The following is a 20,021-nucleotide window of genomic DNA, read 5'->3' on the forward strand; positions in this document are numbered from 1 at the left end:
CTTGACAGGCTTGAGGAGTGGACCCACGTGAACCTCATGAAGTTCAACACGGCCAAGTGCAAGGTCATGCACCTGTGTTGGGACAACCCCTAGTATCAATATAGACTAGGGAAGGAATGGACTGAGAGCAGCCCTGCAGAAAAGGACCTGGGGGTACCGGGCAGTGAAAAATTGGACACGAACCAGCAATGTGTGTTTGCAGCCCAGAAAACCATATTGTATCCTGGGCTGCATCAAAAGAAGCATGGCCAGCAGGGCGAGGGAGGTGATTCTGCCCCTCTACTCTACCCTACCCTACCCCACCCCCCCACACCTGGAGTCCGGCGTCCAGGTCTGGGGTGCCCAGTGCAAGACAGACATGGACATGTTGAATTGGGTCCAGAAGAGGGCCACAAAAATGATGAGAGGGCTGGAACACCTCTCCAATGAAGAAAGGCTGAGACAGTTGGCTTGATTCAGACTGGGGAAGAGAAGGCTCTGGGGAGACCTTATCGTGGCCTTTGAATATATAAAGGGGGATCATGAGAAAGACAAGAGACTTTTGACCAGGGTCTGTAGCGACAGGATGAAGGGTAACAGTTTTAAAGTGAAGAAGCGTAGGTTTAGACTGGCCATAAGGAAGAAATTTTTTACAATGAGGGCAGTGAGCCTCTGGCCCAGGTTCCCCAGAGAAGCTGTGGCTGCCCCATCCCTGGAGGGGTTCAAGGCCAGGCTGGACGGGGCTTGGAGCAACCTGGTCTGGTGGGAGGTGTCCCTGCCCAGGGCAGGGGGTGGCACTGGATGAGCTTTAAAGGTCCCCTCCAACCCAAATTATCCTATGATTGTATGCCTGAAGAAGAGCTCCAGAAGCTGGGGTGGTAGGACACACTGTGTCAGGTCCCTCTCTGCAGTGAGAAACTGAACCCTGCACAAGTTCTGACAGAACTCAGACCTTTGTTTTAAAATATTGCACTGGAATATTAGCCTGACTGTTACTCAAAATGCTAACATGGCAGAAGCGATACAATGGTGGGCACTGTATCTGCAGAGCTCGGTGCAAACTGACTGGGGGAAAGTGGGGTGAAAGTTGGGGGGAGGATTTAAGTGACTGCTGTTCTGGGTTAAGGCTGTTCCATTCCTCTTTCTCTGGAAGCTGCCTGTTTCCCAAAGGTAAATCAGTAGTGGGAGGTGCCTGGAGTAGTGGGAGATGCCTGGATATGGAATTTGATTAATAATATGGGAAGGAAAGATGCCATTTACCCAAGTTAATGTGGGCTCAGCAACAGGGGCAGGAACAGAGTCAGAGACGGCCAAGAAACAGCAGCTCCAGAATATACAGAGGAGGCCATGGGCATACTGCTGTGTTCGGACATGTCTCGCTGTGTCTTCCCTTCAGCCACCTAGGAAATGACAAGGAGGAATGAATCCCAGTTAGACACATTTATGCTCAAATGCCTGGCTGCAGAGCCTCCAGTTCTGAGCACTAATGTGGGACCGTAGGAAACTCCTGTGGTCTCCTGTCTCCGCTTGTCTGCGGGAGGAATAGCTCGAGGTAAAGTGGTCCAGGGCTCTGCATGCACGTGGCATCCCTTGCTTTCATGTCCAAAATCAAACATTTCCAGATCCAAGGTTTTTCAACTACTAGGCCACTTGACTTGCTGATTTGTGAAGGGAACAAAGCAATGCATACCTGGGACATTTCTGAAGCAAGAGCTGTGCTGGCACTGTCTCCTTGGAAGCTTAGGGAAGATGAATAAAATAAGTCTTCCTGTCTTTCTAGAGCTGTCTGCTTCAGGTGCATTTGAGACCAAATGGTATTTTCTGCAAACAGAAGGAAAGCGAGTCTTATTGTGCTTTTGTTGTGCACACCTTGGAGTCCAGCGAACAGAAGTCTAGGCAAGCTATTTTAGGAAATGCACTCACAAGCTGTATGGCTTTGATTTAGAAAATACATATTCTCTGTTCAGTGAATGGCTTACTAGCTCGTGGGTTTACTTGTGAGGTCGAGCAGACTGCAAAGCCAATTTGCCAATTTGAGGATCTTTGGGTCCCTCTGGGACTTTTTTGTAAGGGACAGGTATGTTATATCTCAGATGGGATGTTTAGGTTGAAGGAGTATCTGAAATGCTGGATGCAAGGTTTTTCGATACAGCAGGAGGTAGGCTTATATTAATCATTTATCTAATGATGCTGGTTTCTCTGATATCCTTTGGAAGCTTTTACAAACATAAAATATTTAAATCTTATTAAGGTCTGTTGCTAAAATGCTAGGGAGATAAAAGAAATACAGACTCAGGATTACATGGTTGCATGTAACAGGATTTTTGTAACTGCAGTGCTGCTGAATCGAGTAACCTCTGTCAGAAGCTACTTATCTTGACTAAGTGAGGGCCAAGGGCAAGCACAGGAAAGGAGGGACCCAGACCCATAATCCTGGTGCACTGATGTGGTTACAGCAACCTATGGATACCGCATATCTGACCTCCCCACGTGGTGGGGGTTTTTTGCAACCCCTTCATTTGAATGCTGTTTGGAAATAGCTTCATGGTGTTTGGATAAACAAAAGTGTCGCCAAAAGATACAGAAACAGTTCCGAGAGCAGATGCAGACCAGTCCCATAGGTTGGACAGGAGATCATGGGGACGCTGCAGAAGACAGAACTATACACAAGAGCAATGCAATGTAGGATGTTGAAATCAACAGGATTTGAATTTCCCCGTGCTGAGCTGTTTCTCTGTTTCTGTGATAGGACTGATGCTTACCAAGGCATTTGTTGTTCTCAAACATGCCGAGTATCTGGTCACACTTCTCCTTCTGGTTGCCACTGCTCTCACATGTGCACCACAGGGAGATCTCCACGCTGGAGTTACTGACGTAGTTGGGTGTCATGGGTGTGCCTGTCCCAAGCCCCCAGAAACTGCAGTCAGGATTCACGTCACCAAATGAAAGCAGCCTCATGTGTCCTGTTATACTAAAGGGAATGCTGCCCTGGGGGCAGGTGCCTTCCGTTGGGAGCCCCTGGAGGTGACCCAGGCCTGGTGAATCTACATGAAGTCTGCTGGGCTGTGAGGACGTGTGGAGGTTGCTACCCCTGACTCGGGCAATCCGGTGGGGAGCTGTACTGATAACTGAAGCTGCTGCAAGTGTTGGATTGAAAGGTGTGAAGCATCAGCCGGGACTGGCACATGGCACCAGTACTGGCACGTGGCAGCAAAAGCTGCTCTTCTCATGTAGCTGGACATGCTGCATGGCCAAATGCCTTTTACCAAACGCTGCAGACCTGTAGTGCGCCACGCAGCCAGAGTTCATTTAGCACAAAAATAGCGAAGACATCTGGAAAAGCAGAAGGCACAGTCTGGACTTAAAGTTTCTGAGATATTGCTCCTCTTTGCAGCCGCTCTGCAAAAGTACTAGCAGGCTGACAGCGAATGCCTAAAACCAAAGATGACCTCCCTTCTAACAGCTGGTGGTGCCGTGTTCTGGCTGGCTCTGAGAAGACGGTGTGTGCGACACTAACAAACCATCAGGATTCAAATCATTGGGGAATGTCCTGTCTAGTCCCTGTGATGGGATGTGACTCCTGCAGGAGGAATGACTTGGTCCCTGCAGGCCCTGGTGGCCAGGCCTTCAGAGCACTTTGTGCCAGCTGATGGTGCAGGCAGGTGCTCAGAAATGTCAGGCAGGTGCTGCTGGTTTGACAGCAGAGGATGGGACAAAGGAGAGCAATAAATGCCATGGAAGAGCTCTCTTTGGGCTGCATTTACCTCGGAACCAAGAGGGAGCACTAGCGTCAATTAGACTATGGCATATTCATTGGTAGACTGAGCGCTGTCTCCTGCAGGAGAGCAAAGTGGGTCCTTCACACCATCAGAGTGTGCCTGCAAGTTTGTGGCCTGAAATCATCCTCCCTGTATGTTGCTGTGGGTATCACTTACCGATCATCCCCATGTAAGCCTGCAGGCACGCAGCGTGGTTGTGCTGCGAGCAACCATCTGGAGACGTGTCTGCAGGTTGACAATTCTGCTGGAAGTCAGCCAGCCGGGATCTGTGGGAAGGAAAAGGAGACTATCAGTGTCTATGTTGTTCTCTTCTCTTGGCTAATGTCCACTGCTGCTGGACCTACTTGCAAATATGGTCTTCTAAGCAGGAGTCCAGAAGCCAGAGGCAGTTGGGTTTGGTGTTATACTGGAAGGAACAATCAGGAACAATAGTTTTCCGGCGTCGTTCTCCACAAAGTTCATCTTGACATGGACAGAATAGAATCCTTTTGGTGAAATCCTCAGGGACTTTCTCAAAGAAATTCCTTAGCCCTCTGTGGCATTTGCGGCGGTCACACGTGTCCTCGCTTCCTGCTCCCCTGGTGCAGATGGAGGCGTAGTCTGTGCGCAGACGAACACACTTCTTGCTCAGGTTACAGACGTGAGTTGCTTTCAGGCATGGATTTGTTGCATCTCCTGCTAACTGTGAGCCTGTAAAGCCAAAAGAAACCCAGAAACAATGAAGCAAGTCTCCAGAAGAAATTCTGTGTGGAAATAAGAGTAGCCCTTACTTGATGGGCAGATTGGGAAATCAAAAAGAACACAGCAAGTTAGTCCTGCTTTGTGCCTGTAGTGTGACGGTGCAGTTACCCTAGTTACAAAATCGTATTTTTTATTGGTTCGTGTTAGGGTGTTTGTTTCAGAGAATGCATCATTGTGGGTTATTCAGATCCGTGGCTATGTTTACACTTGGTGGGGGAGACAAATTTAGGCAAGTATCCAGAGCAAGCATCCGTCTGATTTAAGGGACCATTACCCCAAATCGGTCGTCTTAATAATTTTCAGTCCCTGAAAAGATAAGAAACGGCAGCATTATGTCATGTAACCATTACAGTCCTTACCTGATAACAGAGCTGCCAGTTTATTATAATCTGTCTTCCAGTGTTCTTCACTCGCTGGATTCTCATAGGGAGAGGTCTCCAAATTGAAATAACCTAGGTGAGATACAAGATACCTTATGCAGTGGGAGAAATGTGTTGTGACCAGTATTTCTTTGGGTTTTTAATTGATTTTTTTCTTATTTGTGCCTGGGTGTTTCCTCAGGCTGGAGTTCAGAGATGCTCTGTCTTGCTCCAAGCCAAATGCCAAGGATGGTTCTGCTGGAGACGCAAAGGTATTACTGTGTAAAAACAGCATTACATTTCGCCATCAGATTTCCTGTCTGGAGTTTAATGTGTTGCCATTTGGGTTTTTCAGGCTCAGCACTAGTAGGAGATGGGCAGCACGGGTGGCCTTTAGTGGGAGGCCAGGTAGAAGCATCCCACCAAGGCTGGAAAGCAGCCGCGTGCTCAAGGATGCCATTACAGCGTGTGTCACAATCACACATCTGTTTTCAGTGATGGACAGACGTGACCATTTAGATGCGATTTTCACAGCGGTCTCCCCTCACAGCACTAAATCTGTCTCAGAGTAGCTATCTTTGTTTCTTAGGGTCCCCAGTGTATTTGAAGGGCTGGTCCCAGAACAGATCAGTTTTCTCTGCTTATCAGACAGACCAGTAATGACTCTTCCACACCGGGAGAGGTGGTTCCAGAGTGGTACCTGCAGGGCGGGGAAGTGGCCTTTTGCAGTTGTTTTCAGATGGGGGCAGGGCCGAGCCTTACTAGTACCTTGTAAATTCATATTATTTCATCTCACCATCTGTCACGCTGGAGTGAACGGTCCAGAAAATGCGTAAGCAGTGCTCCTGTCTCTTCATGCGCCGGTGACACCTGCAGTGCAGCAAAGAGCTGTTCCCGAGGTCCAGTTCCGCATTCAGACACCTGACCCTGCTGTCATGGTCCAGGGGAAGGAGGCGAGTCTTGGCCAGGGCGCAGTTTTCCAGGATCCGGTAGGTTGCGTTGCAGGTAGAGTCGGAGAGGCACTGCTGTTCTGCTGCGATGCAGTCGCTCCTTGGCAGAGCCAGGAGGTGTCCTGCTTGAGTAGGGAAAAGACCGTTAGGATTACAGTCGCAATGAATGCCACACGGGCACCTCGTCATTGTCCTGTGGGCGTCCTGTGTGCAGCAAGGGCTCCTCTCAAGAGGCAGAACTGGTTGGGGTCTTTCATATGGAGTAGTAAGGAACAAGAGCCGTCTCCATTTAGAAACAAAAGGATGAGTATCAACGTATGAAAGAGGGAAGAAAAGGTTAAAGAAAAGTCTCAAAAATAATTTTGTTTAATAAAACCTTTTTTTATCACCCTTAACTCTTTCACCTTGGCCAGGATCAGGGATGGCTCTGTATTTTATGGAGTAGCAAATCCCTGTGGAAACCTTGGCGTTGCTGAGGCTGGCTCTGAAGAAGCTCTACTATCTGGGTAATGAAAACCGCAGCGCAATAAGCACATAGCAACACCGTACTGCGTGCTGTGAGTCAGTGCTGCTGCCATTGCTAAAGTATATGCTGGTCATTAAGAGATGTACTGAGAAAGCCATTTGCAGGGTGTAAAAACAACTACTTTACTGAGCTTGGAAACTTAAGAGTAAGAATGTGGGGGTTTTGCATAATAGAAGAAATCCTTAACATAAGATGCAAGTAGTTTCGTATAGAAGTGCTGGCACGCAACCAATTTAAGAATATAGAACCCAGCCCCTGAAATCCCTGCCAAAAATGCTGGGATGTAGGCTTGGCCTGCCAGCTTTCATCTGTTGGTTGATTATGAACTCTTGACTATATCTGTGTGTGAGTGTGTATATTTGTGTAACACATGCATTGATTATATATACACACACACATACATATGCACCACCTTATATGGAAGTATTAAATAATCTCAATTTAACAATATAATCTTTAAAACTAGACTTTTTTTTCAGCTTTTTAAAATTTTTATATGGACTGTTGTCTCCTAGGGATAATACTGGGGTGATACCTAGCATTATGTTGGCACAGGTGGGTGAATTCAGTCTGTAATCTTTCTTCATTTCTGTAGTATATGAATCTGTGTTTACAGTACAAGTACAATGAAGACCTGGAAAAAGACTGTTTGCTAATAAAATTTATATATAGGCTAGTATGGTTCTTCCCTTCAGGACAATATTGTTTGGCTGGTTTTAGGAAATGACTGTGCTGAGCCTTACAACTACTCTAATGTTCTTTGGGTACGTGATCTTACCTGCCGTTCTCTTGTTCAGCAGGTGCAGTAGTACTATTTAGTAGTAGTGTTTCAGTCTGCCTTTACTACGGATTAGAGAAAAAAGTCTCGGTACAGCTCGTATTACCTGGTATACTGTCTTCACCATCTAATTTGTTCTCTCACTTCTTTCACTTTTGCTGGTTCATCAGTTTATTTGCTGTAAGTAGTAGGCTGCATAATTCTATGCTCGGCTGCTTCTCAAACTTTCTACTTTTTCTACAGCCCAGTAATACTATCTAGATGCCTCTGTCGCACTTGTACAAATTTCTTTGCTTTTCTAGCAACTTATTGTACTTTGTTGTTCATCTGGCTGTTACGTAAAGACTAGATGACTTTGTAAGCTCCCTGAAAAACAATCTCTCATCAGAAGTGCTTTGTACTCAGCACAGTGGGTTTTGGTTAGGCATTACACCTAGGCACAACCTTAGTGAACATCAGCGAACTGATCTACCCCACCAGGACAGACCAAAGTACCATCTCCCCCAGCACCCCATCTCCAACGGTGGCTTGCAGCAGCTGCCGTAGGAAGTTCATAACAGGATGGGATGTATTTTCCCAGCCTTAAGAATTCTGCTCAGCAAGCACCTGAGCTTGAAGTGGCATTTTTAAAACTTTAAAATGATATGGTAATTGCCAGGCTAGAGCAGAGCTGGGTGTTAATGGATGGACTGTGTTTATACCACAGGTTTGTACCAGACGCTTCAGGTGAAGCTGCTGTAAGCCTCATTTAAAACAGTCCTCCTCTACAGACATCACTTAATAGCTATGCATTGTCTTAAGCCCTAATAGTGACATGTTGTTCCGTTTTCTAAACCCTTTAGTATTCCAGATAATAATTTGAAAGAATGAGAAAGCTAATTCTTTCCTAGACCTATGGTCTAGGTTGCAGAATGTGTTAAGTGGCAGTCTGTTCTGTAGTTAAAAAAAAAAAGAAAAAAGTTAAAACATAATAATCAATTCATAGACTATGATATTTATACCTTAGGAAAAAAGGGATAGGTATTACAATACCCCTTTATTCTCCTTTTCGCTCCACGTCCTGCCATGTTTATATGTATTATTTTGCTGCCCCCGGTGCACCATGCTACTGAGAGGACAATTGCAGAAGGGAAACCTTTCCTTTATTAAGCACAGTTAGCAAAGAAGCATTAGTATCTGGACACGGGAAATCTATTGTAATCATGTGCCTGCAAGTGCTACTGAGGTCTCGGTGCAACAGCCCATTTTTATAGCAGTCGTGATATTCAGCAGCCGCAGCTTTTTCTGAACGTGCAGCACTGACATCGCGAAGCCGGGACTAGGAGCGCTCCGGGCAGTGCCGTCGTTTCTGTATTTCTAGTCACATCAGCCATGACGACCGCCCAAGAGATGAACGGGAAAGAGGAGTCATTTCTCTCCTCGAGGCAGCGCGGAACGAACCGCGGCATCTCGGAGGGGCCCCGTGATGGTCCCCGCGAACCGAGCCGCCCCCGGCCTGGAGCGGCTCCGAGCGGGACGCGCGGGCACCGGCCCCGGCCCCCGGGGAGGCAGCGAGAGGGGCAGGAGGGCTCCGCTCGGAGGGTCCCGCCGGCGCTGAGCCCGTTTATGCCCCGTCTGCCGCGGCCAGGGTTCAGCCCCGGGCTCTTGCCCCCCTCCCCCCTGGAGCGGCCGCCCGGGGCAGCCGGAGCCGGTGACGGGAGAGACGGGCACCGGCCAGCAGCGGGGGGCACCGTCCCGCCGCCCCCCGCGGGGCCGCCCTGCCCCGCCGAGCTCCCCGCCCGCCCCGTCCGCCGCCCCGCGCCGCGGGCGCTGTTACCGGCTCGGGAGAGGAGCAGCCCCAGGAGCAGGGCGAGCCCCATGATGATGGAGATGGAGCCGGCGCCGGCCGTCGGTCGCTCCGCGCTCTGGGGTCGCAGCCCGCTCACATGCTGCTGCCGCCGCCTCGGCCCGGCGCCGTCTGCCCGGCACCGTCTTCCCGGCCCCGCATGGCACAGCACGGCACGGCCCGCCCCGTCGAGGTGCGGGCGGCGAGCGCCGCCCCGCGGCCCGGCCCGGCCCGGCTCCTCCGGGCCCGGCTCGGGGGGGAGCGCGGGGGCTGGTGGCGAGGGGGCCCGGTGGGGCTGCCGGGGCCGGGAGAGCGGCCGGGCGGGGCAGGGACGCGGCCCCCGTCAAGGCTCGCGGGGCGGTTCGTAAGGGGCCGTGTGACCGGGGCCGTGGGGAGTTTCGATAGTTCGTTTTCTGTTGGTTTACAGACTTCTGGTCGTTGGTCTGTCGATTCCCGGGATACCGGTGCGGAGCGCGGAGCTGTGATCACCCGGCGAGGAGAAGCCGCGGGGGCGCTTCTGTAAAAGACAGTGAGGCTCAAACAGCAGGAGCGTTCTTGAGAGGGACAGACACCGACTGGCTTTTAATAAATTCCTTTGGCGCTTCTTTGGTCTGCAGGAGGGATGAGAGAGCTTCTGGCTCCTTCCTGGGCACTTTCTTGGGAAGGGTCTTATTCCACTCTCTCGGGTGTTGCTGGCCATGCCTTGGTTGATCTGTGTCCACGCCGAGGGTGGCATTTCTGAGCACCTACACGGCGTTTAGGCAGCCATGCTGCCTTTTGAACAGATCCTTCCTTTTAGTTTGCATCCTGAGCTCGAATTAGCCGATGTGAAAAAGCAACAGTCCAACATGGGCACGTCAAACGGTAGTATATGAAAATGAGGCAAACCTTTTGTCTGTTGGTTGTTTGCACAAGCAGGGACTGACCCCATCTGCCCGAAAAGCCCAACAGAAAGGGTAATAATTGTGCAGACACATCGAGCGTTCGGAGTCCAATTCAGTGGTGCCCCCCTCTTGAAACAGATTAGTCCTGCTGCTTACTGTGGGGAGCTGCTGTGAGAGAGTTCTTCTGAATGTGAACAAGTTGTCCACAAACACTGCAGGCTCTTAACCGCAGGCTTAAGGAGGAGAGAGAAATCTTTCTCACCATGGCTCGAAGTCTAATCAAAGTCTAAGAGTTGGAGGAGCTTAAGGAAAATGGTGGATGGGACAGAGTCTTTTTAACTTTGTAGTGAATTGTTTGCAGTTACCATACAGGAGGAGGAAACAGAGCAGTTAAGTTGAAGAAAAACTACGAGCAAAGAGGTTTACTTATAAAGACAACATGTGAAAAAAACCCCAAGTGGTGGCGTGGTCCTGCGAACTTCTCTGTGTTTTTATGGAAAATGATAAGAATAAACAAATGGATCTGCAAGTTTTTATTCATGATCCAGATTATAACTGTGGCACAGCAGAGAGCTGTTTGGATGATGTATGGCTGGAATATTAATACAGTAGTGTGAACCTGTGAGGAATAACAGGCAGGAGAAGAGGAGATGTTGCCGTCTCCGTCGTGGATTTGTATACTTGCTTTGAGACTGTAGGAAGATCTTTCCTAAGCAACGTGAGTGATCGTTAAAGGGAAGAAAACGGGACACTACATTCATGTTGCAGGCTGCCTGGCAGTGAAACCAAGCAGAACCACCCAGTGCAGGGCAGTGGGAGATGACAGCTGCCCAGATGTGCCTCGTTACAGGAGCGCCAGGGGTACAGGAAGCTTGTGGAATGTGTTACTGATTTTCTTGGTACAGAAGGTGGTGGCAGCCACAGGAGGGGAAGCTCCACTAGACCTGGGTGTAGCTGACAGATACAGCTTTTAGAGAAAACGAATGTAAAGGGCAATTTGGATGGCAGTGGTTGTCAATCTGTGGTCTTTAGTCTGTTGTTTCTATTTTGGTGGTTTTACGCTTCTCCTAAGCAAAGACAGATTTCTGTAAACTCAGTGAATTGATAGCTAGCATCTCACAGGAGAAAAGCCTGGAGAAGGGAGAATGGTGTGTGTGCCTTGAGAAAGGGAAGAGTATAAACCATTAGTCTTAATTTCAAGCTCTAGGAAAATTCTGGAATGCATAAACAATCTGTTAGTGTGTGGAAAACAAAAGGCTTGCTATTTGTCTCCCAGATGGATTTGTCAAGGACCAATACAATTTCTTCTACAATAGGATAACAACTTTTGTGGGGAGGGAGATCACATGTACTGGGGATCTTTAAGAACAGCTGTAGATGGGTCAGTCCAGCTTGGTACGAGAGAACAGTTTAGAAGATCTTTCAAGTTCCTTTCCAGACTGTTTTTCTGATTCTGCGCTCATAAGTCTCCACCCAAAGCCCACCGAAACGATTCATTAACTCAGCTTTGAATTATGCTCTGCAGCAGTTAAAAAAGCAAAAGGGAAGTTCCTCCTCCCATGTTAAAGCTGAGTGCTGTAGCAGTGTTTTCAGGTTGCCTTGGCAAATGGGCCGAGTAGAGGAACCCCAAACTAACGTCTGGTGAAGGGTTGGCCCGTTCACTACACTTCACTCGTCACAGCCTATGACTGCAGTGGAACGGTCCCTTTCTTGATTTTCCATGCTTATATGTATCTTTGCCTGGACCCGTGACATACAAGGTTATTTGGTTATTCCCCCCTCCCCACGCAGACGAAGGGCAGCACTGTAACCTCATTACAGGTCTCAGAGAGTTGGATAATTACCAGTCTCTCACGACCAGAGCTTTCATCACTCTTTCCATTTGAAATTGTATAGGCCAGCTCTGACCTAAGGGGGTCATCTTCCAGTGTTGTATAATATCTCAGGAATCAGTTTCTCTAATTCCATGCAAGGTCCAGGCCTTTGACCTTCTCAAACAGCTGCAGAAAGAGTGATCAACTCTGATCTGATTTCCTCGGCTTTTAGCACCGTTTCCAAAGGTTATGTTACCTTTGTTGCTCTTTGCAGGTCCATCTATGTCCTGGCTGATTCAGGGTTAGTGATGTCAGCAGGTCCTGTGATGAAACAGATGTGTGACTAAGGCTCACAGTAAGTAAATTCTTGTCATATCTTTGCCAATATTTTGTTTTACCCAAAATTGCAGTGTTAACCTTGTGCATCAAGGTTGCATGGGGATTAAACACACCTTGTTCCTTTCCTTTTTTTCGCGGCAGATTTGTCCATAGCATCTTGTTGACACCTCCTGCAGTAAGCACCATTCCATTCATAAGGCTAAGCAGTACTGGGGCAGTCTATCATCACTTAAACACAAGCTCGAGAGAACCGTTACCATTTACACGCTTGGCCTTGAGGCACAGAGTTGCCCACACTCATCAAGGGAGTCAATTTGCATGCAAATTCTTTGAGTCCAGAGCTACGCAGTCACATTCACGTGATCACACTCTTTTCCTAGTGTCCGAAGAGAGTTTGCTCCTCAGCAATTGGTTGGAGGGTGTCATCCCTGCACTATATGAGCGATGGGCTGTCACTTCAAACAAGCTGAGGAGAACATTCAGTAGTCTGTCATGGTCAAGTAGGCAATCCATTGCCTTACAGAACCAGAGCCAATGTTATTACAGAGCTGCAGTTCCTTTCTACCGAATCCCATGAAGACAGAACTTGTGCTCCGACTCCAGAGTGAACCATCTTCCCCTGCTTTTATTCTTGTAGGTAAATGCTGCTCTTCCTGGTGTGCATTGAGATTGGAGAGGACAGCTGTATGCAAGGTGATCAGGCATCAGGTTTGCATTGCCTGTTCCATCATTGTTATTTTGTCCTCATGGAGATTTTGTGGTTTTGACTGAGAATCATCAGCCAAAGAGAGGAACTGCTTCTACAGCAGTCGTAGGACCTCTCTCTCCATCCCAGTATACTACAGGCAGCGTGAGCAGTGTAGCTTTGGACATGTCCTCCCCTCACTGCCCCACTTCCCCCCCTGGAATACTGCCTTACTTTGCTTTTCATTTTTGTTTTATCATTCACAAGTCTGGGTCCTCTGGTCCTTGCTGCGCCGATTACAATCCAACTGCCTCTAATACAAAATACTAGCACCAAACCTCATGTTCTTGAAATTCACTGGAGCTCTCGCAGTTCATCTTCTTCGTATCGCTTTCAGGCTATGAAGGACTTGATGCAGTGCATGAAAGTTTTCCTCTAATACGTTAAGAACTAATTCAGCAGGTTCGGACACGTGTCAGGCCATGTCTATGTTATGTCATCGTAGATTGTGTGTGCGAAGGATGCGGGATCCTCTGTGAAACAAGACATCCATTCACCATCCTGGTGCTGTTTCCTCATTAGTTGTTCCTCTCCTTGGTGGCAGGAAGATCCCTTCAGTACCTGCAGGAGAATAATTTCCTCTCCTGTTCAAATCAACAGCAATGAACAGTCCTTTCCATTACTGGGGAGCCCTTTGGAACAAACCGAGAGCAGAAATCACTGGTATCTCTCTGAAATGACTGTGTATCACTGTATTAAAGCAAGTAGCAGTTCCAGTGATGTGCTAGGCATTTCTTCTCTCCATCTGCGACTGCTACAGCCAGTGAAGAGTGGGTTTGACCAAGCAAGTATTTTGTTTGCAGTATGTGCTGAGTTACTTAGTTGTACCTTGTTTTGAATATTAGTAATCTTATGAAGATTATAGCACACTGATGCTTCTGCTGCTTTTTTCAGGCTTTGATCACTGCAACCCTTCTTGAGGCAAAGCCAGAGCATGTCACTGTGCAATGCCGAAGATGCTGAGGCTCTGAGAGCTGATCCTGGGCTGTTTGTAGGGACACTATCGGAGCAGCGCTGCAGAAGGCAGCACGGAGGAGGGCTGTGCAAACACTATGCTGCCTGGGCTAATATTTACAGCGCCACACTCTGCTCTTTGCGGGCCTGGAGACAGACAGCAGACACTCACAGCTCATATTAACACCTGTACTCTACAGAAATATTAACCCAATGCAAACAGCCCAGCAGAAGTTAATGTCTATATTCATAGAAAACCAAATAAAAACCTCTCTCATTTCCTAGCATGTGTGCTAGTGCCCCATAGAGCTTTGGCTGCTCATTGCCAAAGAAGGTTCAGGGGTTTGACATCCATAGCAGCTGCCCAGTTTTCTGCTTCAGTACCTGTGGTATTTGGCCACTTCTGGCTCAGATGATAGTTTTATTCTTTTATTCCTATGAATAAAGCATTCAAACTGCTCTTGTATTTTAGCCTCAGTGTGGTTCACAGCAGGAAGATCAGAGACATTTAAGTATCTGTCTGGATAAGTACAAAGTCATATAGCTTAATGGATAGACTGTATCTTTGGGGAGAATAACTGTCTGTAAGTTACCCTACAGGAAAAAGGAACTAGTAAATTTACGATGATAATAATTCAGGGTGAGCAATTGACATGCTGAACAACAGAGCTTCAATCCAGTGGGACTTTGAGAAACGAGAGGACTGAGACAACAGGCACCGTGTGAATTTTTGGAAGGAGAGTGGAGTTCTGTCCCAGGGCAGTGACCCCAAGCCTCTGTTCTGGCTGGTGACTGACTGGGTGAGGAGCAGCCCTGCTGAAAGGACCTGGAAGTTGCTGTGGATACCAGTAAGCTCTGATCCTGAATGAGACAACCCACACACCACACTATGAGGAAGAACATGGACAAAGACTGCAGGAAGTCATTCCCGTCTACTTAGCAGTGGTGTGGCCACTGCTGTGCGTGGTTCCCTACCCTGAAGTTCAAGAGGGATGTGGAGGAACTAGAGGCACTCCAGTGGAGTGCTACCAAGGTGGTAGCATGTGACCTACAAACAGATTAACAGAGCAGGGCTTGTTTGCTTGGCAAAGAGGAGTTTCAGAAGTGATCTATTATCAACCTATAGCTACCTGAAGGTGAGTTGCAAAGGCAACAAACAAACTCATGTTGGCAGTGTCAGATGATACAAGAAGTGATGATAGCCACAGTTTCTAGCTTGGGTTGTTCAGGATGAATACTATGAAAAACTTTTTCACTAAGAAGCTGGTGCTGCAGTGCTAGAACAGGTTATCCAAAGATGTATTGGCGTCTGTATCCAAGCTTGTAGAAAAAGCCACAGCTGACTTGCTCTTGTGTTGGTGGTAGTACTGCCTATCACACAGGTTCTGGATTAGAGACTCTAAATCCCTTCACACGAACTCATCAGGGTAACGGTTAGTATGCATGTGCTCGAATGACAGATTCAGATGCAACCCAAGTCATGAGCAGCTCAGAAGAAAAATTATTTGTAAAAGGAAAGCCAAAATATTTCTTCAAGAGAAGAAATGAGGAGCTCCTTAGAACAGCACTGCTATACTACCTTAAGTCTAATTTTTTTCAGAAACAAAACCAGACAAAGTAAGTAGCTTTAACAATGCACTACACTAGATTTTGGTTCAAAGACATTTAAGTGATGCACTGCGAGCACATTGTTCTGATCCTGGTATATCCACAATGCATATTGTCAGAGCAGCTACCCACTCACTCCTTGTCTCAAGTGAAGCTCGGTTAGTATGCAGGACAGTGGATCTGGCAGTGGCGAGACAGACCTGGGGTAGCAACTGTTCAGAGGCGTGTACTATATTGAACATGATAAAAGACAGAAAAATAACGGAACCGAAAACAAGATTTTACTGTTCCTGTAGGTTGGCAGGGTACGTAAACAGGTATGAGGGCAATCAAGTTACAGAACATATATTAGATTATTTCCCCGTGATTCAGTAGCAGTCCTACAGCTGCTTTCCACACTGAAATGGACTGGGTTTCCATTCATTCAAGCCATGAGACGGGGACCCCAAGGCGCATTAGTGGTCCCGCTACCTTTCAGTGCTGTGGAAGACAGTACAGGAGGCAGCAGGCTCCAGCTGCTTGCGGTATGTTTGTATTTTAATCACTCCTGTACGTTTTCTCCTCTTTGCTTGTAAAAGAGATGGGCACATGGCAGGGCAGCAGCGCAGGGGCTGTTTACTTTACATCTTATCAGCAGCATTAGTTGCTTTAGAGTCTACCAGGAAAGACCCAGGTACGAGCCGCTCCCACGTGGCAGGACTTTGGACCACAGCATAGAGCTGCTGTGTCCAGATGGACACGGCTTTCTCTACTAGTTCTGCCCCTGGCAACAAGGTTTCTAGGATTTCCAATTTCTTTGTCCTCGGAAAAATCCCTCTCTTCCCTCCTATTCCTCCTGTTCTTTTTAAGCATCCAACAAAGTACTTGCCTTAAGAGCTACCAGCAAGATACTATTGGCAGTCCAGGAGGACACCTCACTGTGCTCAGAGAGGTTTTAACTAAGGTTTTTATACAGAGGTGAAGGTCGGTCAGTGTAAATGTGAGGGGAAACTCCATGTGCCATAGAGAGTGTGCTCCAGAGCACTAAGGCTGTTTGGCTAATCAGTGAGAAGGTAAGGCTTGCCTCTGAGATTTTGCATGCAAGCCAAATGGGTAAGGCTGTCCATTTTTTATAGTAGCAGTAGGTAGTGCCGTTGTGGTGTTGTCTTTTTTTATTTTAACTAGACCATACTGAAGGGAAGCTGTGACAATAGCTGAGGCACCATCGCAGGTATGCTGATGCATCTCTTTTACCCCAGCAACGTAGGTAATTTGTGATAAATGTGGAAGATGTTATGAGCCTTACAAGGAGCTGCTGAGGGAGCTGGGACTGTTCAGTCAGGAGAAAAGGAGGCTGAGGGAAGTCCTTATCGCTCTCCACAACTACTTGAAAGGAGACTGTAGTGAGGAGGGGTCGGTCTCTTCTCCCAAGGAATAGGCAATAGGACAAGAGGAAACGGCCTTGAGTTGCACCAGGGGAGGTTTAGACTGGATATTAGGAAAAATTTTTACACTGAAAGGGTTATCAAGCACTGGAACAGGCTGCCCAGGCAAGTAGTAGAATCATCATCCCCGGAGGTATTTAAAAGATGGGTAGGCGTAGTGCTTAGAGATACGGTTTAGTGATGTCAGTGTTAGGTTGATGGTTGTACTCGATCTGAAAGGCCTCTTCCAGTTCTACGATTCTATGTTCCAGCCAGATCCCCAGTGCCCTGCGCAGGGGTAGGCGCGGGGCTGGGGAGGCAGGAGAGCTGGAGTGACACAAAGGAGGACAGAACTGTCCCTTCTCAAACATGCGTACACAGGGGCCGCCGTGCACCCACCTAATGCCCTGGGGTGAACAAAAATCCCCTCATGCGGGCATAAGGCGGCCCGGGAACGTGAGCTATTCTGCAGGGTGAACAAAAACATGAGCTATTCTGCCGGGCTCTGCAGTTTCTGTTTGTGCCACCTCTCGGGACAGACCTGCCCTAATCCCCTTCTCCTAGTAGTGAGATGTGCTGGGAAGGCGATTGGTCGCACCAGGCCGTGGCCGCGGTCCCTGGTGCAACTGCCGCAGTTGTCACCGGTGCGTCCCCGCACAGAGCCCACAGCGGCGGCCGCCAGAGGGCGCTCGGGGCGGTGGGAGAGGAGCGCTCCGATTGGGCCGCCACCAACGTCACTCGGGGACAGCGAGCCTATCAGGAGGCCCCGGCCCGCCCCGGGGCGGGGCGTCCCGCAGGACCTTCTTCCGTGCCTGCAGCGCCTCCCGGCAGTGCCCCGGGGCCGGGCCGGGCCGTGGGGGATGAGCTCCTCCCTCAGGGGAGGTGGAAGCAGATTGACATTGTGGGCTACCAGGCTCTTCCTTCAGCAAGTTCCCCAGGTGAGGCAGTTCTGGGTCTGTTCACTCTCCTGCAGCCCTTCTGCTTCACTTGCAGGTGTTACTGGGGAGAAGGACCCAAAATATCACTCGAAGCATCCCCTTTCGTTTCGAATGAGCTAAAAGCAACTTCACTGCCCTTTTGTATCCCCCTGGAAGGATGTGAGGGGAGAGGAGGACGGCTTACTGCCAGATGAGAGGGGTTTAAGAAGGTTTCTAGTCACTCGCGAGTGCTGTGCTTTGCTCTCGGGGCTGCCTGGCAGACTGTTTCATCCTCATACTCCAAACAAGTACAAGAAATAAAGCTGCTGCTCTTGGGACGTGCAGATCAAGCTGCGGAGACGAGCTCTGCACGTCTGGGACCCTTCTAGCAGGTATCCTGCTCAAGTTGGACAAGGACTTCTGGAAGATACTTCTGTGCCTTGTCCTAGGTGCCCATTCGGTCAAACATAAGGAAGATGCCCTTTGAGGGAAGGGAGGATGGGGGAAGTGTAGCCATGTTAATCGTAGACCTCTCCAAACCTGAGGATCCTCCTCTGGGCTCTCATGTGACACTGGCTGTCACACTTCTGTTCTCAGGCAGCCTGAGCATATTGACCAAACTTAGCCTGCGCAGTGGGCGTCTTGTGAGACTTTGGACCTCGGGCCTCTTTAGCGGAGAGCTTAAGACATTGTCCTGATGCCTGCCAGCTCTTCTGAGCCCTACTTCCCTCTCTGCAGTGTTCAGCACCAATTCTGCCATCCTGCCAGCTGCTTTCTGAGGACTGGAGAATAAAGTGCAGAGTCTCCTGTGCTTGCACAGTCTCCCATCTCTGTCCTGTCAGTGCTGTGGGGGCTGGAGTCTGACACGCTCTGGGACACGCCGACCCAAGCTATAGGCATCTGCTATCCTGATGTCCACCTAGCAGGTGTTCTGCTGCGGCATAGAGGGAGGGGACCTTACCACCCCATTTCAGAGACACAGCCCTGCTTGTAATGGCATCAGGGAACTCGATGCTGTTTCTTGCCTGGGCTGGTGAATAAGAGGGCTGGCTGCTCTCTTTGGATCCGCAGCATGCTCCAGCGACTCGCAACCTCAAGAAACCCTGCCAGGAGGAGCCGTGGAGGGGCCAGTATGTCTGAGCCCAGCTAGATTTAAGAGTCATCAGACCCAGTGAGCCTGAAAATACCACATTTTTCTAAGCACTTTCTATGCTTTTGTTGTGTGTATCTTTGCCAAATATTCTTACCTTGTTACTGTTTAACTGCCCTAGTCACCAGCTCACAGTTCTTGTTATCACCATGTTGCCTTTTGCTCACACAGCAGGAGAAAAGCACACAGGTTTGTTAAAACATACAGTGGTGTATCTGAATGGAATTTTGGAGCTATTGAAGAAAAGGGCCACGTTAAAGTAGATCAATTGTATGGACTTCAGATCAAGTACATTTCTGTTTGTAGAATAAATGGCTTGAATTTCTTCAATAAGCTGTAGAGCACTGGCTTAGTAATGTTACTTTCCCTGTGCTTGTCCTAATTTATGTAGGGGATTCTCAGGGTGAGTAACTTTTTCTCAGTTACCTGGACTGATCCTAAAGTTAGCAGATTCTAGGATGTGGTATGGGATCAGTTTAGTTGATCAAGATTTTTCTCTACATTGTCTGGGAAGGAGGGCAAAAATAACTCATGATTTTGAGTCTTTGAGAGGTGTGAAGCTGGATCTTGTATTGAACTTGGCTGTAGTCAGCTAGCACGTATGTTGTCTTATGTCGTGGTCAGGCACAGAAAGGGATGTGCCTCTTTTGATCAGGCTCTCCCAGAGACTCTGTGGAGTTTCTGGGGAACACAGTAAGCAAAAAGATCTGCAAAGGAGGCAGGGGCAGGCACTTTACTCAGCGCTGACCACGCTGATTCTGTGGATTTAAATTTTCTCATTTTCTGAATTTACTCTTGCTTGTGCTTGTTGTGCTTTTCTGAGCAAAGGTATGTGATTTGTGGAAGATACAGTCATGACATGCAAAGTCGGGTCCCTGGGCAGCCAAGACACACTGCTCTCTGAAAGGCAAACTTGCATGTCAAGCATCTGCTGAGGACTCTCTGACTTTGGAGAAGATTTTAGTTCCCCTTTCCAAGAGGTACTGCAGAGGCAGAGCAGAGCCAGGTGCAAAAAGCCTGTGTTCTCAGCTTTGGCCAGGCCTCCAGTGTCTCTCTTCTGCATGCACGAGGCAGTAATGAACAGTCCCCCTTTCTTCAGCCTGGGCCTCTGCTGGAAATTCCCGGTCATTGAGTTTCTGAGAATTGGAGATATCTTGGATCTTAACAGACTGTGCTGCTGCCTCTCATTGTTGCTTTTCATTTATGCCCTTCCACAAGAGTTCATGTGCCTCCATGCCAGGAGTGCTGAGATGCCAGCTGCCTTGCGGGG

General features: G+C 48.5%; 1 protein-coding gene across 1 annotated transcript; it reads right to left on the minus strand.

Moving 5' to 3' along the window:
- Positions 1 to 1,244: 1,244 nt before the first annotated feature.
- On the minus strand, positions 1,245 to 8,971 carry GFRA3 (GDNF family receptor alpha 3). Its single transcript, XM_054217758.1, has 8 exons — positions 8,929 to 8,971; positions 5,655 to 5,930; positions 4,859 to 4,951; positions 4,103 to 4,448; positions 3,915 to 4,024; positions 2,742 to 2,876; positions 1,670 to 1,800; positions 1,245 to 1,379 (listed from the first exon to the last, which is right to left on the minus strand). The coding sequence occupies exons 1-8, from the start codon at positions 8,969 to 8,971 to the stop codon at positions 1,245 to 1,247; spliced, it is 1,269 nt and encodes a 422-aa protein (XP_054073733.1).
- Between the last annotated feature and the right edge of the window lie 11,050 nt (positions 8,972 to 20,021).

Source organism: Rissa tridactyla, chromosome 11 (assembly GCF_028500815.1).
Source record: "Rissa tridactyla isolate bRisTri1 chromosome 11, bRisTri1.patW.cur.20221130, whole genome shotgun sequence".
Classification (NCBI taxonomy): domain Eukaryota; kingdom Metazoa; phylum Chordata; class Aves; order Charadriiformes; family Laridae; genus Rissa; species Rissa tridactyla.

Coding starts and splice junctions, on each gene's coding strand:
- GFRA3 (XM_054217758.1), bottom strand. CDS start 8,971: ATGGGGCTCGCCCTGCTCCTGGGGCTGCTCCTCTCCCGAGCCG. Junction 4,025..4,102: donor TTAGAAGACCATATTTGCAA/GTAGGTCCAGCA, acceptor TCCTTCCCACAG/ATCCCGGCTGGCTGACTTCC. Junction 2,877..3,914: donor GGCTTACATGGGGATGATCG/GTAAGTGATACC, acceptor GGCTTGGGACAG/GCACACCCATGACACCCAAC.